Genomic DNA, 17,079 nt, shown 5'->3' on the forward strand with positions numbered 1-17,079 from the left:
TATCGTTCTCACAGGTCGTTAGCTCCATGTAAAAACATTGCTGACATCGTTGCTTTTGCTGTCAAACACGACAATACACACCGATCTAGCGACCAAATAAAGTTCTGGACTTCTAGCTCCGACCAGCGATATCACAGCGGGATCCAGATCGCTGCTGCGTGTCAAACTCAACGAGATCGCTATCCAGGACGCTGCAACGTCACGGATCGCTGTCGTTCTCGTTGGAAAGTTGTTTAGTGTGAAGGTACCTTAAGGCTGCATTCTGTGAAGGTGACTCTTATGTTTCTGATCCCTACCAACACTGAAATATTGACTTTTATAAATTGCGCCCCATATCTGTATTGAGTCCCAGAGGTATGGCATCTCCCCCGTTTCAGCCGCCTCCCAGACGTCCATCATCCCCCTCCTGCGTCTGTGCACCGCCTCCTGTGTAGCTGTTACATGCTCGGCGCCTGAGCTGTGCCAACAGTTCTCGGGCAGGCGCAGTGGGTGCTGCCCAGGAACTGACATCAGGCTATCGCGCCTGCGTGTTGCGGAGGCCCCAGATCCCACCCCACAGTGTGTTATGATGTATTCACACTGCGGGGCTGGGATTCTGGTGCCTGCGCAGTGGAGCGGGTTACTGTGCTCCATTGAAGATAGTGCCGTAGTCTCGCGAGAAGTTTGCCAAGCATGGTACTATAAAGAACCTCCCTGGACGTGGGAGAAAGAGGAAAATTGACAAGAGATGTCTTCGAAGGTTGGTGCGAATGGTGGAAAAAAACACCACGTCAAGCATCCAAAGACCTGAATACCAACCTGGAACAGTCTGGGGTCATGGTTTCAACAAGTACTATATCTATATGCCGCACACTAAACCAAGCATACCTTCATGGGCGAAGGCCAAGGATGAAACTACTGCTGAAGAAAAGACATAAAAAGGAACAACTGATCTTTGCCAAAAAGTACCCTGACAAACCACAATCCTTCTGGGAAAATGGTCTGTGGACAGATAAAACAAAAATAGAAATTTTTTGGCAATGCAAAGCAACAGTTTGTTTACAGACGGCGCAATGAAGTTTATGAGGAAAAGAACACCCTACCAACAGTTAATCATGGTGGAGAATCCATAATGCTGTGGGGTTGCTTTGCTGCATCTGGTACTAGAGGCCTTGACCATATCACAGAAATCATGAAATCAGACAATTATCAAAAGGTTTTAGAGCGAAAATGTCCTACCCAGCGTAAGAAAACTTGGTTTGAGTCGAAGATCATGGGTCCTCCAGCAAGACAAGAACCCAAAGCACACATACAAAAGTATGTGGTTAAATGGTTGAAAAAAAATGGACTGTTTTAAAATGGCCAGCAACAAGTCCTGACCTCAATCGCATTGAAAATCTTTGGGGTGGGCAGAAATCTGCCATTGAGAAAAAGAACAATGCAAACATTCAAGAGCTTGAACAAAGTGCAAAGGAAAAGGGGAGAAAATACCAGCTGAGAAGTGCAAGAAGCTTATAGATGGCTACAAGAAACGTTTGGAAGCTGTCATAAGTGCCAAAAGGTATGCAATCAAGTATTAATTAGGGGTGACTTTATCGCTGCACATGCTGTTTATTCTGTTTCTTCTTTGCAACATGTAAGTTGAAAAATAATCTTTTATTGTTATATTCCTGTGGACCACTAATTAAAAAATCCTTAGGATATAACTTGAAGATATTGTATAGTCTATGAAAAAAATTAAGGGGTGCCAATAATGGTGAGCAGCAATGTACCTCCCAGTGCAGAATATATAGGACAGAAGAAGAAGCAATAGGGTCAAGAGTTGTAACTGATTAGGTACTGTAGTGCAGCAGTAGCACCGTATGCAGTGATGAGGCAGTGAACCACAAAATTCAAACACAAAAGTCTCTTTGATATGTTATCTTCACAGCATTACAGTTCAAATTCACACCAGTGCATATCATTAGTGCTCAGTTCACACCAGTTTATAGGATTACATAGTACACAGCTTTAAGGGTATGTGCACACGTTGCGGATTTCTTGCAGAAATTTCCTGAAGAAAACCGGAAATTTTCTGCAAGAAATCCGCATTTTTTTTTTTGCGTTTTTTTTCCGTTTTTTTCGCGTTTTTTTAGCATTCTGCAAGCGTAATTAGCTTGCAGAATGCTAAAGTTTTCCAAGCGATCTGTAGCATCGCTTGGAAAACTGACTGACAAGTTGGTCACACTTGTCAAACATACTGTTTGACAAGTGTGACCAACTTTTTACTATAGATGCAGCTTATGCAGCATCTATAGTAAAAGATAGAATGTTTAAAAATAATAAAAAAAATAAAAAAAATGCTTATACTCACCCAGACATCTCATCAGCGGCGTCCGTTCGTCTTCCTATAGCTGGTCTGTGCGCACAGGACCTTCCGTGACGTCACGGTCACGTGAGCGGTCACATGACCGCTCACGACCAATCACAGGACAGTGACGTCATCGGCAAGGTCCTTTGCCGCACATCAGCTACAGGAACCGAAGCGGCAGCATGCAGTGGAGGCGGGAAGACATCGAGGGTGAGTATATCGCTATTTTTTATTTTAATTCTTATTTTTTGACCACTTATATGGTGCCCAGTGCGTGGAGGAGAGTCTCCTCTCCTCCACCCTGGGTACCAACCGCACATAATCTGCTTACTTCCCGCATGGTGTGCACAGCCCCGTGCGGGAAGTAAGCAGATCAATGGACCCCTAGGTGTGCGGAATCCCCTGCAATTCCGCATTTTAATGAACATGTTGCTTTTTTTTCCGCGATGCGATTTTTTCGCTGAAAAAAAGGCTACATTTGCACAAAAAATGCGGAATACACTTAAAATAATGGGAGGCATATGTAAGCGTTTTTTTCGCGTTTTTATCACGTTTTTATAGCGAAAAAACGCGAAAAAAACGCGAAAAATACTTAACGTGTGCACATGGCCTAAATCACAGTCCCTAAACACGCCGGACTTGCCTATGTCCAGTTTCTGTGGGCGACTGCACGCCATGACAAAGTCTCTTACACACAGCTTCACTTCATTAGATTGCACTGTACACGGCTTTACATCACAGTCCCTAAACACGCCGGACTTCCTTTGTCTAGTTTCCGTGGGCAACTGCACGCCGTAACAAAGTCTCTTACACACAGCTTCACTCTATTAGTTTGCAATCACTACACACGCCAGTCCTCCTCTGACCAGCTACTGCGGGTGACCGCACCTCTGTGCCAATGTCTTTTTACTCACACAGCTGTACACAGTCCTTGATATCCTCCGGGTTGCAGCTGGGCACCATTTCAACCTGTTTGCAGCCGTTAAACATGCTAGTCCTCCTTCGGGCACAGGACATCCACCTCTGGTTCACCTCCAGGCACAGGATATCCACATCCGAGACCAGTTACCGTGGATGGCAGCACTGCTGTGTACGCTGCGGGTGCCAGGCGTCTCAGCTCCCCTGGCTGTTTGGCACCGCTCTGTCCTGTGTCACCGCACACAGACAAAGCTCCACAGAGCCTCTTACTCTCCTCCAAAAACCAGCCGGACACTGACTCTGACACAGGCTTGACCTGACACACATACCCTTCCTTGCAGGGCTTTTAACAAAGAATCCTGTGGCCTCAAGCCACATGGAAAACCCAGACCGGAAATGAAACGGACTGCACCACTAACATACTGCAGTCAGTTTTAAAACACACATTCCAGAGCAGATTTTCCCTACATCTGTCTTGGACACTAGCATGTCCAAAACCAACACTTATTTTTTTATTATTTTTACAGCTACGCTCGTGACTGTCATGCACTCCTATGGCCTTAGGACACCTCCGTGCACCCCCTGGCGAGAATACACAGCGACCCCTACCTGTGACACTGGTCACTGCTTCACCTTTGCAATCACAGCTACACCTGCGACTGTAATGCCCCCCTCATGGCCTCAGTATGCCTTTGTGCGCATCCTGGGCAGAGCAAACAGCGACCCCTACCTGTGACACAGGTCACTGCCTCACAGTACACAATCCCAAACCCAGAAAATAGCAACAGAGGTCAGATCTACACTAACATAAAAGACAGTAAATGTACACATGCTAATAAAAATTATTGTTGCTCCTTACTGGGTAGATAAAGATGAGCAGATTGAGTGGCGGGACTCCGGTCCAGCATCCACATTAGTGGATCTGGTGGATAGACGGGAGGCCCCTGAATCTCCTACCTTCCGGCGTGCCATGAATCGATCCGCTCATCTCTAATAGATGAAGCTAGGGAGGATAAAAATTAGAAAAATACTTTCCATATTCTGCCCTATCAAATACAGTTGTGGCCAAAAGTATTGACACCCCTGGAATTCTGTCAGATAATACTCAAGTTTCTTATTGAAAATGATTGCAAACACAAATTCTTTGGTATTATCTTCATTTAATTTGTCTTAAATGAAAAAACACAACAGAGAATGAAGCAAAAAGCAAAACATTGATCATTTCACACAAAACTCCAAAAATGGGCCAGACAAAAGTATTGGCACCCTCAGCCTAATACTTGGTTGCACAACCTTTAGCCAAAATAACTGCGACCAACTGCTTCCGGTAACCATCAATGAGTTTCTTACAATGCTCTGCTGGAATTTTAGACCATTCTTCTTTGACAAACTGCTCCAGGTCCCTGATATTTGAAGGGTGCCTTCTCCAAACTGCCATTTTTAGATCTCTCCACAGGTGTTCTATGGGATTCAGGTCTGGACTCATTGCTGGCCACCTTAGAAGTCTCCAGTGCTTTCTCTCAAACCTTTTTCTAGTGCTTTTTGAAGTGTGTTTTGGGTCACTGTCCTGCTGGAAGACCTATGACCTCTGAGGGAGACCCAGCTTTCTCACACTGGGCCCTACATTATGCTGCAAAATTTGTTGGTAGTCTTCAGACTTCATAATGCCATGCACACGGTCAAGCAGTCCAGTGCCAGAGGCAGCAAACCAACCCCAAAACATCAGGATACCTCCGCCATGTTTGACTATAGGGACCGTGTTCTTTTCTTTGAATGCCTCTTTTTTTCTCCTGTAAACTCTATGTTGATGCATTTGCCCAAAAAGCTCTACTTTTGTCTCATCTGACCAGAGAACATTCTTCCAAAACGTTTTAGGCTTTTTCAGGTAAGTTTTGGCAAACTCCAGCCTGGCTTTTTTATGTCTCGGGGTAAGAAGTGGGGTCTTCCTGGGTCTCCTACCATACAGTCCCTTTTCATTCAGACGCCGACGGATAGTACGGGTTGACACTATTGTACCCTCGGACTGCAGGGCAGCTTGAACTTGTTTGGATGTTAGTCGAGGTTCTTTATCCAACATCCGCACAATCTTGCGTTGAAATCTCTTGTCAATTTTTCTTTTTCGTCCATATCTAGTGAGGTTAGCCACATTGCCATGGGCTTTAAACTTCTTGATGACACTGCGCACGGTAGACACAGGAACATTCATGTCTTTGGAGATGGACTTGTAGCTTTGAGATTGCTCATGCTTCCTCACAATTTGGTTTCTCAAGTCCTCAGACAGTTCTTTGGTCTTCTTTCTTTTCTCCGTGCTCAATGTGGGACACACAAGGACACAGGACAGAGGTTGATTCAACTTTAATCCATGTCAACTGGCTGCAAGTGTGATTTAGTTATTGCCAACACCTGTTAGGTGTCACAGGTAAGTTACAGGTGCTGTTAATTACTCAAATTAGAGAAGCATCACATGATTTTTCGAACAGTGCCAATACTTTTGTCCACCCCCTTTTTATGTTTGGTGTGGAATTATATCCAATTTGGCTTTAGGACAATTCTTTTTGTGTTTTTTCATTTAAGACAAATTAAATGAAGATAATACCAAAGAATTTGTGTTTGCAATCATTTTCAGGAAGAAACTGAGTATTATCTGACAGAATTGCAGGGGTGTCAATACTTTTGGCAATGACTGTAACCCTGCCTATCCGCAGAGGTTGGCTCCATAATAGAGGCATGCGATATGGCTCCCCCAAACATATGTTGGCTATCCCTATATGCTTGCCTTGGAAAACACCTATTCTTTTAAAAAATAAAAAGACCCATATCTCTGGAACCATATGGCGGATTAAAAAACAAACAAACTCCATACTAAGGGGAGCAGCAGAAATGAAATTAGAGTAAAAAATTGCCACTTTCGACAGGTTCTCTTTAAATCAGAATATTGGCTAAGAACAATAATCATGAAAGTGAAAGCAGCAGCACGCTCTTATAGCAAGGCGGTATATTATACTTACCGGATCCATCCATTCTGTTGATGCTGACTACATAATGGCTATGAAACATCCATAGGTGTCCATTATTAGAAGACAACAGACAAGGTCGACATGGAGCCACTACAAGGTAGCCAACCTCATTACCACTGCGATTACAAAAAAAATGACATGTATATATGAGTATACAGTATAATGTATAACATTAGTGGACGACCACATAGGGAAAACCATTCTTTTCCCATATTTACCATGTGAGACAGGCTATATTCTTCAGTTTGCATCTGCATGCCTCAAAGTAATAGCAGCACCCCACGAAGTCTACACAACTGGGGAAGAGAAAACACATTACTACATTTAGAGACAAGAATATTTCCTCATGTTTCTCTGCGATCATCTAATAGCAAAAGCTCCAGATTCACATTATTTCTCTGTGTGCTATTTAGAAGCTTTTTCAGGGAACCCATGATCTTCGAAATGCTGTGCAATCTATGGGAAGCTGAACAGATTGGCATGTCATTTTGTGGGAAAAGTTCAATAAAATCTGTATTTTATTTATTTCAATCTCTGCTCTTTCTATGCTGACAGTCAAGTGGGTGGTGCTAGCCAGTGATTGACAGTTATGGCTGTACGATCACCAATACAGGGGTGGCTGTCAATCACCGATTAGCACTACCCACTTGACTGATCAGCACTGTAAGAACACAGATTAAAATGAATAAAATACAGGTTATACAGAATATTTTCCCTCTAATTTATATATCAATCTGCCCTGATCCCCTTGCTTTATAACATGCTGCCCATAGATTGGCCAGCATTTTGAAGCTGACAGGTCCCCTTTAAATTCTGGCTACAACAATTGCCTTTATAAATTGCACAGAAAACACAAAAAGGGGATAATTCCAAAAAGCAGCAGAGCATATTAAAAGCATATAAAGAAATGATGCCTGGTGCATACAAGTGTGGGCATGCTGCTAGGGACGTGTTCAGTTGCACTACACCAAGCAGAAAATATAAACCCAATGCAACAATGCACATGGAAAACAATCCCTAGAAAAAAAAAGAAAACATCAAAGATCACTCTCATTTGTGTACATCCAGATTAGATCCCATTTGCCTGGATGAAAATGATAAACAAGGGTATAAATCAAATGAAAAGTCAATGAGAAAATTCCTCTGTGCGTTCATCTGGTGCCATCATTTGTGTAAGTGCTTAATAGACTTTTAATAACCAGATGTAACGTAAATGCCAGGTAACATTTAGCAGCCAAGCAGATCAGTGGTCACATACTGGAAAATATTCCCATCTCACATGGACTATTGAATGGTCACAGTATATGCCACTAGCGTTACAGCTACTATTCCCCCCCTCCTCCTCGGACCTTGCAATGGGGCAGCGGAAGCGTCGTAAGACTGCTTCCGCTACCCACGTCGGGCATTTTTTTCACAGTATGCGTCGGTACGTCGGGCCGATGCAGCGCGACGGCCCCGTACCGACGCTAGTGTTAAAGCAGCCAAAATGTAACAATTTTTGTCAATTCTTGGCAAGGTTTCTTTGGGCCGTCATTGTGAATCTGGCCCATTGTGTTGTTTGGCTAGCGGCAACCATAGTGTATTATATTCATGTGCCTCGTGAAGCAGTGATTGATGGCTGCCATGTGGAGAGGCGTGGAGGGCTTGCTATGAAATTGGGCTGTGCCTGTCCAGATAGGAAAAATTAGACTGTGAGCCTAATGATTGCTCAAAGCGAAAATGAACTCCCCACTGGTATTAGCGAAAGATTATGGAACAAGTCTTTTCTGATGAATCATTGTATCTAGCAATATGCATTACTAATAGATATGGAGAATAGTGTTTGGAAGAAAAGACGTATTGGCTAATTGTGGAATTACTGTAATGCCGCCTTTTTAAAAAGTGGTTAAGAGCACCCTTAAGACTTTTGCAAAAAGTCTGACTTTTTTTTGCAATGAATGGTACGTCAACCATGATCTTGTTTCCTACATAGGAAAGATTGAAATAAGAAGAAAAACTGAAATATCACATGGTCAAAAGTATTCAGACCCTTTGCTCAGACACTCATATTTAAGTCACATGCTGTTCATTTCCTTGTGATCCTCCTTGAGATGGTTCTACTCCTTCATTAGAGTCCAGCTATGTTTAATTAAACTGATAGGACTTGATTTGGAAAGGCACACACCTGTCTATATAAGACCTCACAGCTCACAGTGCATGTCAGATCAAATGATAATCATGAAGTCAAAGGAACTGGCCAAGGAGCTCAGAGACAGAATTGTGGCAAGGCACAGATCTGGCCAAGGTTACAACAGAATTTCTGCAGTACCTAAGGTTCCTAAGAGCACAGTGGCCTCCATAATCCTTAAATAGAAGAAGTTTGGGAACACCAGAAGTCTTCCTAGACCTGGCCGTTCAGCCAAACTGAGCAATCATGGGAGAAGAGCCTTGGTGAGAGAGGTAAAGAAGAACCCCAAGATCACTGAGCTCCAAAGATGCAGTAGGGAGATGGGAGAAAGTTCCACAAAGTCACCTATCACTGTAGCCCTCCACCAGTCGGGCCTTTATGGCAGAGTGGCCCGACTGAAGCCTCTCCTCAGCGCAAGACATATGAAAGCCCACATAGTTTGCTAAAAAAAAACACATGAAGAACTCCCAGACTATGAGAAACAAGATTCTCCGGTCTGATGAGATGAAGATAGACCTTTTTGGTGATAATTCTAAGCGGTATGTGTGGAGAAAACCAGGCACTGCTCATCACCTGTCCAATATAATCCCCACAGTGAAACATGGTGGTGGCAGCATCATGCTATGGGGGGTGTTTTTCACCTGCAGGGACAGGACGACTGGTTGCCATTGAAGGAAACATGAATGCGGCCAAGCACAGAGATATCATGGATGAAAACCTCTTCCAGAGTGCCCTGGACCTCAGACTTGGTTCACCTTCCAACAAAACAATGAACCTAAGCACACAGCTAAAATAACAAAGGAGTGGCTTCAGAACAACTCTGTGACCATTCTTGACTGGCCCAGCCAGAGCCCTGACCTGAACCCAATTGAGTAGGGTTGAGCGAAACGGATTGTTCATTTTCATAAGTCGCCGACTTTTGGTAAAGTCGGCGTCTCATGAAACCCGACCCGATCCCTGAGTGGGGTCGGCCATGCGGTACGCGATCTTGGCGCCAAAGTCGCGTTTCATATGACGCGTTTAGCGCCATTTTTACAGCCAATGAAGGAGCGTGGGCAGAGTGATGACATAGGGGTTAGGGCGTGCACGCCTATCATCATTTTATCGCTTGTGCGCAGTAGCGATTTGGAATGTGTAAAACGAAATTTTCTGTGCTGGGACGGAGAGAGAGAGAGAGAGAGAGAGAGGGAGAGGGAGAGGGAGAGGGAGAAAAAAAAAAAAAAATCCCCATTGACGCGCATAGGGTTTCGTGTTCCGGCCGATCCTCGACTTTGCGCAGTAATCGGCCGATTTCGCCCGACTCGACTTTTCCAACAGTCAGGTTTCGTGAAACATGACTCGACCCTAAAAAAGTCAAGGTTGCTCAACCCTACAAATGAGCATCTCTGGAGAGACCTGAAAATGGCTGTCCAGCAATGTTCACCACCAACCTGACAGAGAGTATCTGCAAGGAAGAATGGCAGAGGATCCCCAAATCCAGGTGTGAAAAACTTGTTGGATCATTCCCAAGAAGACTCATGGTTGTACTAGCTCAAAAGGGTGCTTACACTCAATACTGAGCAAAGGGTCTGAATACTTATGACCATGTGATATTTCAGTTTTTCTTTTTTAATAAATTTGCAAAAATTTCTACATTTGTTTTTTTCAGTCAAGATGGGGTGCAGAGTGTACATTAATGAGAAAAAAATGAACTTTTCAAATTTACCAAATATCTGCAATGAACAAAGAGTGAAAAATTTAAAGGGGTCTGAATACTTTCCGTTCCCACTGTAACTGCTGTTTATAGAAAACATTAATTGTATATTGCCTGCTAAGGATCCTTTTTTAAGACTAGACAAACATTGCCTTCGTTATGAGGCAGACATATAATTATTTCAGATTTACGCTGCATTCACCGCAGCTGGAGTAAACTAGTCATTATAGCAGCATTTTTGGGCAGGAATGCATAAAACCGCTGGTGTGAGCACTTACTCGGTGGGAGGGATGTCTGTAGAGAACATCTCCTGGTCGGACCCTGCCAGCAGCTCGGCCTTCATTCCACGTGTGCTCAGCACCTGCCTACAGAACCTGCAGCGCAAGATGCACACTTGCTTCTCCTTAAAGATGGACGCCGTGAAAGACATGATTCTGCAAGTGTAAGAATGCTTTATTAACATATACAGTACATTAACACTTGACATAAATAATATAAAAGCCGTAAACTCCCCAGGCTGAGTTTATAAAAGAAGGCTGATAGTTATGGTGCTGTGGAAATTGCCTTGTATTTGGATTCCACCGTTGGTCATTGTGTGACCGACCGCACTAACCATCATAAGGGAATGTGCACATGATGTCTTTAACAGATGGATTGTGCCTGGAACCATCCTGAAAAAGTGCTACAAATATGGCACAAAAAAGAACATGCCCAGTAGAGATGAGCAGATAGATTTTCGTGACTCTGGTCCAGTGTCCAGGTCAGCGGTACCTGGCTGCTAGAACCTGGCTGCTAGATGAGAGGCCTACGAATCTCTTAGCTGATGGCGTTTCGGCACAGCATTTGATTTGTCAGGGTTGCGCACAGCCATCTATGTGACGTGATGAACAGATGACGTTGTGCCAGTCCTGGCTAATTAACAGCCACCCAGGGGATGACGGCATGTAAGAGATTTGTGGGCCTCCCATCTAGCAGTAAGGTACCACTGACCTGGATGCCCTACAGGAGTCTTGCAAAACAATCCATTCATCTCTTATGCGCAGCAATGCAAAAACAACTTGCTATGCACAGGTTCATATTTTTTTTATTGGATTACACTCGTCCGATTTCATCGCAAGTGTGAGCGAGCCCTAATAGTACTGGATAGATGTTGATCTAAACAGAAACTTCATTATGCAGATAATAGTCTTGACTTTCTTCTGATCCACTAATATGTGCCAAGAAACTATCACCTGTAGACACCTGGCATATATCCATTATTTCTATCCAGTGTGCAAAATAAATCTTCAATTTAATATCAGGCCAGAAAACTTTTAAAAAGGATTGCACAGACATTCTGACATGGATTTTCATGGTGAGTACACCAGCCTCATCAAGACAGACTACAGAAAGACATCACGGCTATTGTTATATTGTCTTGACCTGGATCTTAGATGAACAATTTCAGAAGAAAATCCAACAACTCCAGAGTGAGGGGATCACAGCAATATGGCACGTCAAGGGTTGAAGTAAGAAGGCATACCGTATATCCAGAACATAGAGGACTAAGATCGTAGAGTATCATAAAAAATGTTTTGTAATACAGCAGGGAGCGAGCACCTGGGCCTGGGGCTTTACCCTACTGCATAGATGTTATGATGAGCTACAACTCACATTCTGTATTAGGGGACACAACCCCCCGAATGGTCTCCAATCTAAGGCAACTGAAGGACAAAATGGGCAACTCAGGGCATAGCCCCAAGGAAGTGGAGTGCCACCCGGCTGAAATCAGCAGACAGGCACAGAGTCAGAGTGCTGGAATGAAGCTGTGGTCAGAAGATAGCCCAGAGTCAGAGCCAAAGGATGAACAGAAACCAACTCACGAGACAACTCTGATTCATATCCAGAGGAGAAGTGATGCCAGACGCCAGAAATGGCCAGGACTAAGAACTGGAGCAGAACAATCAGAATCATACAGAACACAAGGCCAGAGTCAGGACAGGAACTCTTAAAGGGCTATTCCCACAATATCGGTCAAAGCTCATTGGCTCATCGGTCATTGGCTTCAAATTTCCTAAACTGGGGGCTATAAGGTGACTTGAAGTTGCATGCAGGTTGTGTAAAAATTGTGGTCATATGTAACGGATATTGCGCTTATGGGGGAAAAAGTCACATGCGACTTCGAGACAATTGTATTGTTTCCAACACAGTTAAAAAGTACACCTCCTTGTGATTAGAAGTCTATAATAGCGAAGTAACAACACGAGGAGCGTACACTTCCTATACTAGAGGAAACGTCCCTATTCCAAAACAGGAAAGTGACAGCTGACTGTAGCACGGCAGGTGTCCTCCGCTGACATGGACAGTAACTGCGGCATGTCCTGAGCACAGGCTGTACACCAGGAATCTGAAGTCAGATCCACCATAGAAGTACCCCGCAAAACATTCCTATGGCAAGAGACTGACAAAGGAGGGGGGATATCAAAGGAGACCCCCAGAGTACTTAGGAGAAATATGTTGAGATGCCTGGCCTCTCTCAGTTTAAAAGAGCCACTGATTTTCCTGACTTACCACTATCAGAATGACACTGAAAACAATGATGCTCTTTAAGGGCTCTTTCACATGTCCTGATATATCCGGGACTGGAAAAAAACGGTACCGGAGATATCAGTGTCCGCGTGTGTAATACTTGTGTATGCTGCATCAGTACCACACGCACCGGTGCCTGGGAAGCAGCGCTACTGTTAGCACTGTTCCCCGATGCCGGGTACTAAAGACCGCTCTCATCATTGTCCCCTGCTCGAGCTGCGATCAGCGCTAGCACGGGACAATGCTAAGAGTTGTATTCAGCGGATAACAGCGAGAGCAGGCCCTGGCTGATGGGAATATTCACCAGCCGCCGCCTGCGCTATAAATAAAATTAAAAACGGCATGGGTTCCCCTGTATTTTTAATAACCAGCCAGGCAAAACTGACAGCTGTGGGCTGCAACCCTCAGCTGTCAGCAAGGCTGGTTATCAAGAATAGAGCGATCCCCACGCTGTTTTTTTTTTATTATGTAAATAAATAATTTGAAAAAAATTAAGACTTTGGAGTGGCCTAGTCAAAGTCCTGACTTTAAAAATGCAGAATGTCATTTCTTTTAGCGATTTTACTGCAGGTTTAGCTCATTGAGATAACAGTGGGTAAGCAGCATCAAAAACCACATCAAGACACGTCACTGAACTTGTGATTTTACGTTCACACACGTTCAGTATTTGGTGAACACTACACCACCAATACACAGATAGTGAGGGCCCACATCAAATTCAGGTCCCTCCAGCCTGGCCCAAATGGGTTCTGGCCATCAGAACTGGCATCAAAGCGGACAAACAGCCCATAGCCACAGATATGAATAAGTAACTGGTGTTTTTCGGGGTTAAATGACTTTGGGCCACTGATCTCATTTGGGCGAGGTTGGAGTGACCTGAGTTTGATGTGGGCCGTCACTGTCTACGCATCAGAAACGCAACATGCGAACATGGCACTGGGGGTGTGCGATCAGTGGCCCAAAGTCATTTAACCCTTCCAGTAGCGCCCTTCGGTGCCCACTGTGAGGCCCATTTTTGCGCCAGTTGTATCACTTTTGCAGCTGCTTGTAAGCGTGTTGACATCAGGGCGCCTCGCCTCATTGTGTTTTATTAATGCAATTTGTTATCTTTGTCGTTAAACCTGTAAAAAACAGAAAAAAAGAAACTGCAGGAAAAACAGCGTTATGATTAATATTTAAAAAAAAAACATAGCAAAATTGCATTGAAAAAAAGTAATTTCCCTGTGATTTTCTGACTATCTGCATTTTTCATGCAAAAAACAAACAAAGGGAATCTGCTGCAGACACGATCGTACAAACAATCACACGATCGTACCGATCTCGTCTGCAGCATCAGTAACGATAGGAGTCCTCGTCCACTCTGTTCTAGCGCATTCCAGGGCAGGACAGGGTTAATGTACCTCAGCCGAAGCCTCGGACCAGGAGCCACTTCCGCCCTCCGGCTGTTTGAATCTCCCGCTCATGTCCCCGCCCACTTATTGGACTCTCCCGCCCCCTCACGTAACCTCTCCGTCAACCGCATCCTCGCTCCCCAAACCTCACTCCTTCCCTATGATAGGCTGCTACATAAACCACGCCTACCATTGTAAGCCTTGTCTCACCATTGGGTGTTACAACTGTCATTCTAAACAGAGCGCCCGCCCCTGTCTCATGAGTGACACACCTTTTTTTTCAATAACTCTTTTCCACGCCTATTCACTTTGAAGTGCTCACCGATTGGCTACAACGCATGCTTTCTGGGAACGCCTCCAAGACACGTGTCATTGGGTCTGGCGGCTGTCTGTCTGCACATTGGCACTTTGCTATTCGTCCAGAGGAGTAGAGTGGGCGGGGCTTAAGGATTCCTGTGGGAATTGTAGTTGCAAAAGGAAAGGAGATCCCTGTCTGCTCTTTTCATGGACTTGACGGGATGTGAGTGAGGATGAAGAGATCGGAACTTGGATCTAGAGATCACCATTAGCAGCAGCCCAGAGGTAATCAGGAGGGATCGACGTGACTGAGCCTGATCCACTGGAGACAAAGGGAATGCGGGGATTTATTGGGGTGTGTCAGGCTCCCTTGTGTGCAGCTCATCACATCATGTGTGGGAATGCAGCAGGGGGTGGGGGGCTCACAGGGGAGAACAGTGGAGCTGAGCTAGCCGGGCTGATCCTGTTGCTTGTGCATCACATTCGCGTGCTTCCAGGCTAGTAGTGGTCACTGATGGAGGAGAACAATAGACCTGAGCTGGACAAGCTAGTGTGAGACCCCCCCCCCCCCCTTTTCCCTATGTGAGGCCCCTCTCTTTTTATGTGAGGACCCCCCTCTCCCTTATGTGAGGACCCCCCTTCTCCCTTATGTGAGGACCCCCCCTCTCCCTTATGTGAGGACCCCCCCTCTCCCTTATGTGAGGACCCCCCCTCTCCCTTATGTGAGGACCCCCCCTCTCCCTTATGTGAGGACCCCCCCTCTCCCTTATGTGAGGACCCCCCCTCTCCCTTATGTGAGGACCCCCCCTCTCCCTTATGTGAGGACCCCCCCTCTCCCTTATGTGAGGACCCCCCCTCTCCCTTATGTGAGGACCCCCCCTCTCCCTTATGTGAGGACCCCCCCTCTCCCTTATGTGAGGACCCCCCTTCTCCCTTATGCGAGGACCCCCCCCTTCTCCCTTATGCGAGGACCCCCCCCTTCTCCCTTATGCGAGGACCCCCCCTTCTCCCTTATGCGAGGACCCCCCCTTATGTGAGGACCCCCCCTTATGCGAGGACCCCCCCTTATGCGAGGACCCCCCCTTATGCGAGGACCCCCCCTTATGTGAGGACCCCCCCTTATGTGAGGACCCCCCCTTATGTGAGGACCCCCCCTTCTCCCTTATGTGAGGACCCCCCCTTCTCCCTTATGTGAGGACCCCCCCTTCTCCCTTATGTGAGGACCCCCCCTTCTCCCTTATGTGAGGACCCCCCCTTCTCCCTTATGCGAGGACCCCCCCTTCTATGCGAGGACCCCCCCTTCTCCCTTATGTGAGGACCCCCCCTTTTCCCTTATGTGAGGACCCCCCCTTTTCCCTTATGTGAGGACCCCCCCTTTTCCCTTATGTGAGGACCCCCCCTTTTCCCTTATGCGAGGACCCCCCCTTCTCCCTTATGCGAGGACCCCCCCTTCTCCCTTATGCGAGGACCCCCCCTTCTCCCTTATGCGAGGACCCCCCCTTCTCCCTTATGCGAGGACCCCCCCTTCTCCCTTATGCGAGGACCCCCCCTTCTCCCTTATGCGAGGACCCCCCCTTCTCCCTTATGCGAGGACCCCCCCTTCTCCCTTATGCGAGGACCCCCCCTTCTCCCTTATGCGAGGACCCCCCCCTTCTCCCTTATGCGAGGACCCCCCCCTTCTCCCTTATGCGAGGACCCCCCCCTTCTCCCTTATGCGAGGACCCCCCCTTCTCCCTTATGCGAGGACCCCCCCCTTCTCCCTTATGCGAGGACCCCCCCCTTCTCCCTTATGCGAGGACCCCCCCCCTTCTCCCTTATGCAAGGACCCCCCCCCTTCTCCCTTATGCGAGGACCCCCCCCTTCTCCCTTATGCGAGGACCCCCCCCTTCTCCCTTATGTGAGGACCCCCCCTTCTCCCTTATGTGAGGACCCCCCCTTCTCCCTTATGTGAGGACCCCCCCCTTCTCCCTTATGTGAGGACCCCCCCCTTCTCCCTTATGTGAGGACCCCCCCTTCTCCCTTATGTGAGGACCCCCCCCTTCTCCCTTATGTGTGGTTCCCCCCGCTCCTTTGTGTGGTTCCCTCCCTCTTATGTGGACTCCTTCCCCAATGTGAGACCCCACTATGTGATATCAAGGCTCTGCTGCTCCCTGATCACAGATCTGGGTCACAAATCTTTGGCAGGGAGTACAGGCGGCTGAGAGAGGATTGCAAAGATTGGAGCCCACCCTTCCAGTGAGGCTTGTGAACGGGGTCACCCCCTTGCATTCATCAGATCCTTACATTGGGTGGATCTCTACAATATTAACCCCTTGTAGGCAGATTGGCTGATTCCACCATTGAATGAATCAATCGGAGGCGTTTCCAAATTTGGATCTATTGTATGTTGTCCCCGAATATTAGTGCCATGCACGAAGCGATCTGATTGGTCGTTACTGCCAGTTAGCCATCGACCATTCGTGGGGAGCACACAGTTGTCTTCTCTGGTAGTGGGGCTCTCCGGTAGCGGGGCTCGCTCTCTGGTAGCGGGGCTCGCTCTCTGGTAGCGGGGCTCGCTCTCTGGTAGCGGGGCTCGCTCTCTGGTAGCGGGGCTCGCTCTCTGGTAGCGGGGCTCGCTCTCTGGTAGCGGGGCTCTCTGGTAGCGGGGCTCTCTGGTAGCGGGGCTCGCTCTCTGGTAGCGGGGCTCTCTGGTAGTGGCT

At 46.6% G+C, this 17,079-nt stretch overlaps 2 protein-coding genes across 7 annotated transcripts in view; one reads left to right on the top strand and one right to left on the bottom strand.

The window, feature by feature from the left end:
* The window catches only part of FAM72A (family with sequence similarity 72 member A), a 30,100-nt gene that overhangs the window by 9,346 nt on the left and 3,675 nt on the right, over positions 1-17,079 (bottom strand). Inside the window, exons 1-4 of one of the 5 annotated variants that reach the window (XM_077295155.1) lie at positions 14,356-14,466; positions 10,403-10,558; positions 6,483-6,560; positions 6,256-6,380 (exon numbers count right to left, since the gene is read on the bottom strand). In XM_077295155.1, the coding sequence (XP_077151270.1) occupies positions 6,256-6,380; positions 6,483-6,560; positions 10,403-10,554 (355 nt within the window). In that variant the 5' untranslated portion in view covers positions 10,555-10,558; positions 14,356-14,466. Of the gene's footprint in view, positions 1-6,255; positions 6,381-6,482; positions 6,561-10,402; positions 10,559-14,007; positions 14,186-14,273; positions 14,315-14,355; positions 14,467-17,079 lie in introns of those variants that run through there. The other 4 variants (XM_077295158.1, XM_077295154.1, XM_077295153.1 and 1 more) reach the window with 4 other exon arrangements.
* SRGAP2 (SLIT-ROBO Rho GTPase activating protein 2) overlaps positions 14,524-17,079 on the top strand; it is a 163,141-nt gene continuing 160,585 nt past the window's right edge. Inside the window, exon 1 of one of the 2 annotated variants that reach the window (XM_077295152.1) lies at positions 14,524-14,665. The gene's annotated coding sequence lies outside the window, so the exon portion shown is untranslated. The remainder of the gene's footprint in view (positions 14,666-17,079) is intronic. The other variant, XM_077295151.1, reaches the window with a different exon arrangement.

Source organism: Ranitomeya variabilis, chromosome 3, assembly GCF_051348905.1.
Source record: "Ranitomeya variabilis isolate aRanVar5 chromosome 3, aRanVar5.hap1, whole genome shotgun sequence".
Lineage (NCBI taxonomy): Eukaryota > Metazoa > Chordata > Amphibia > Anura > Dendrobatidae > Ranitomeya > Ranitomeya variabilis.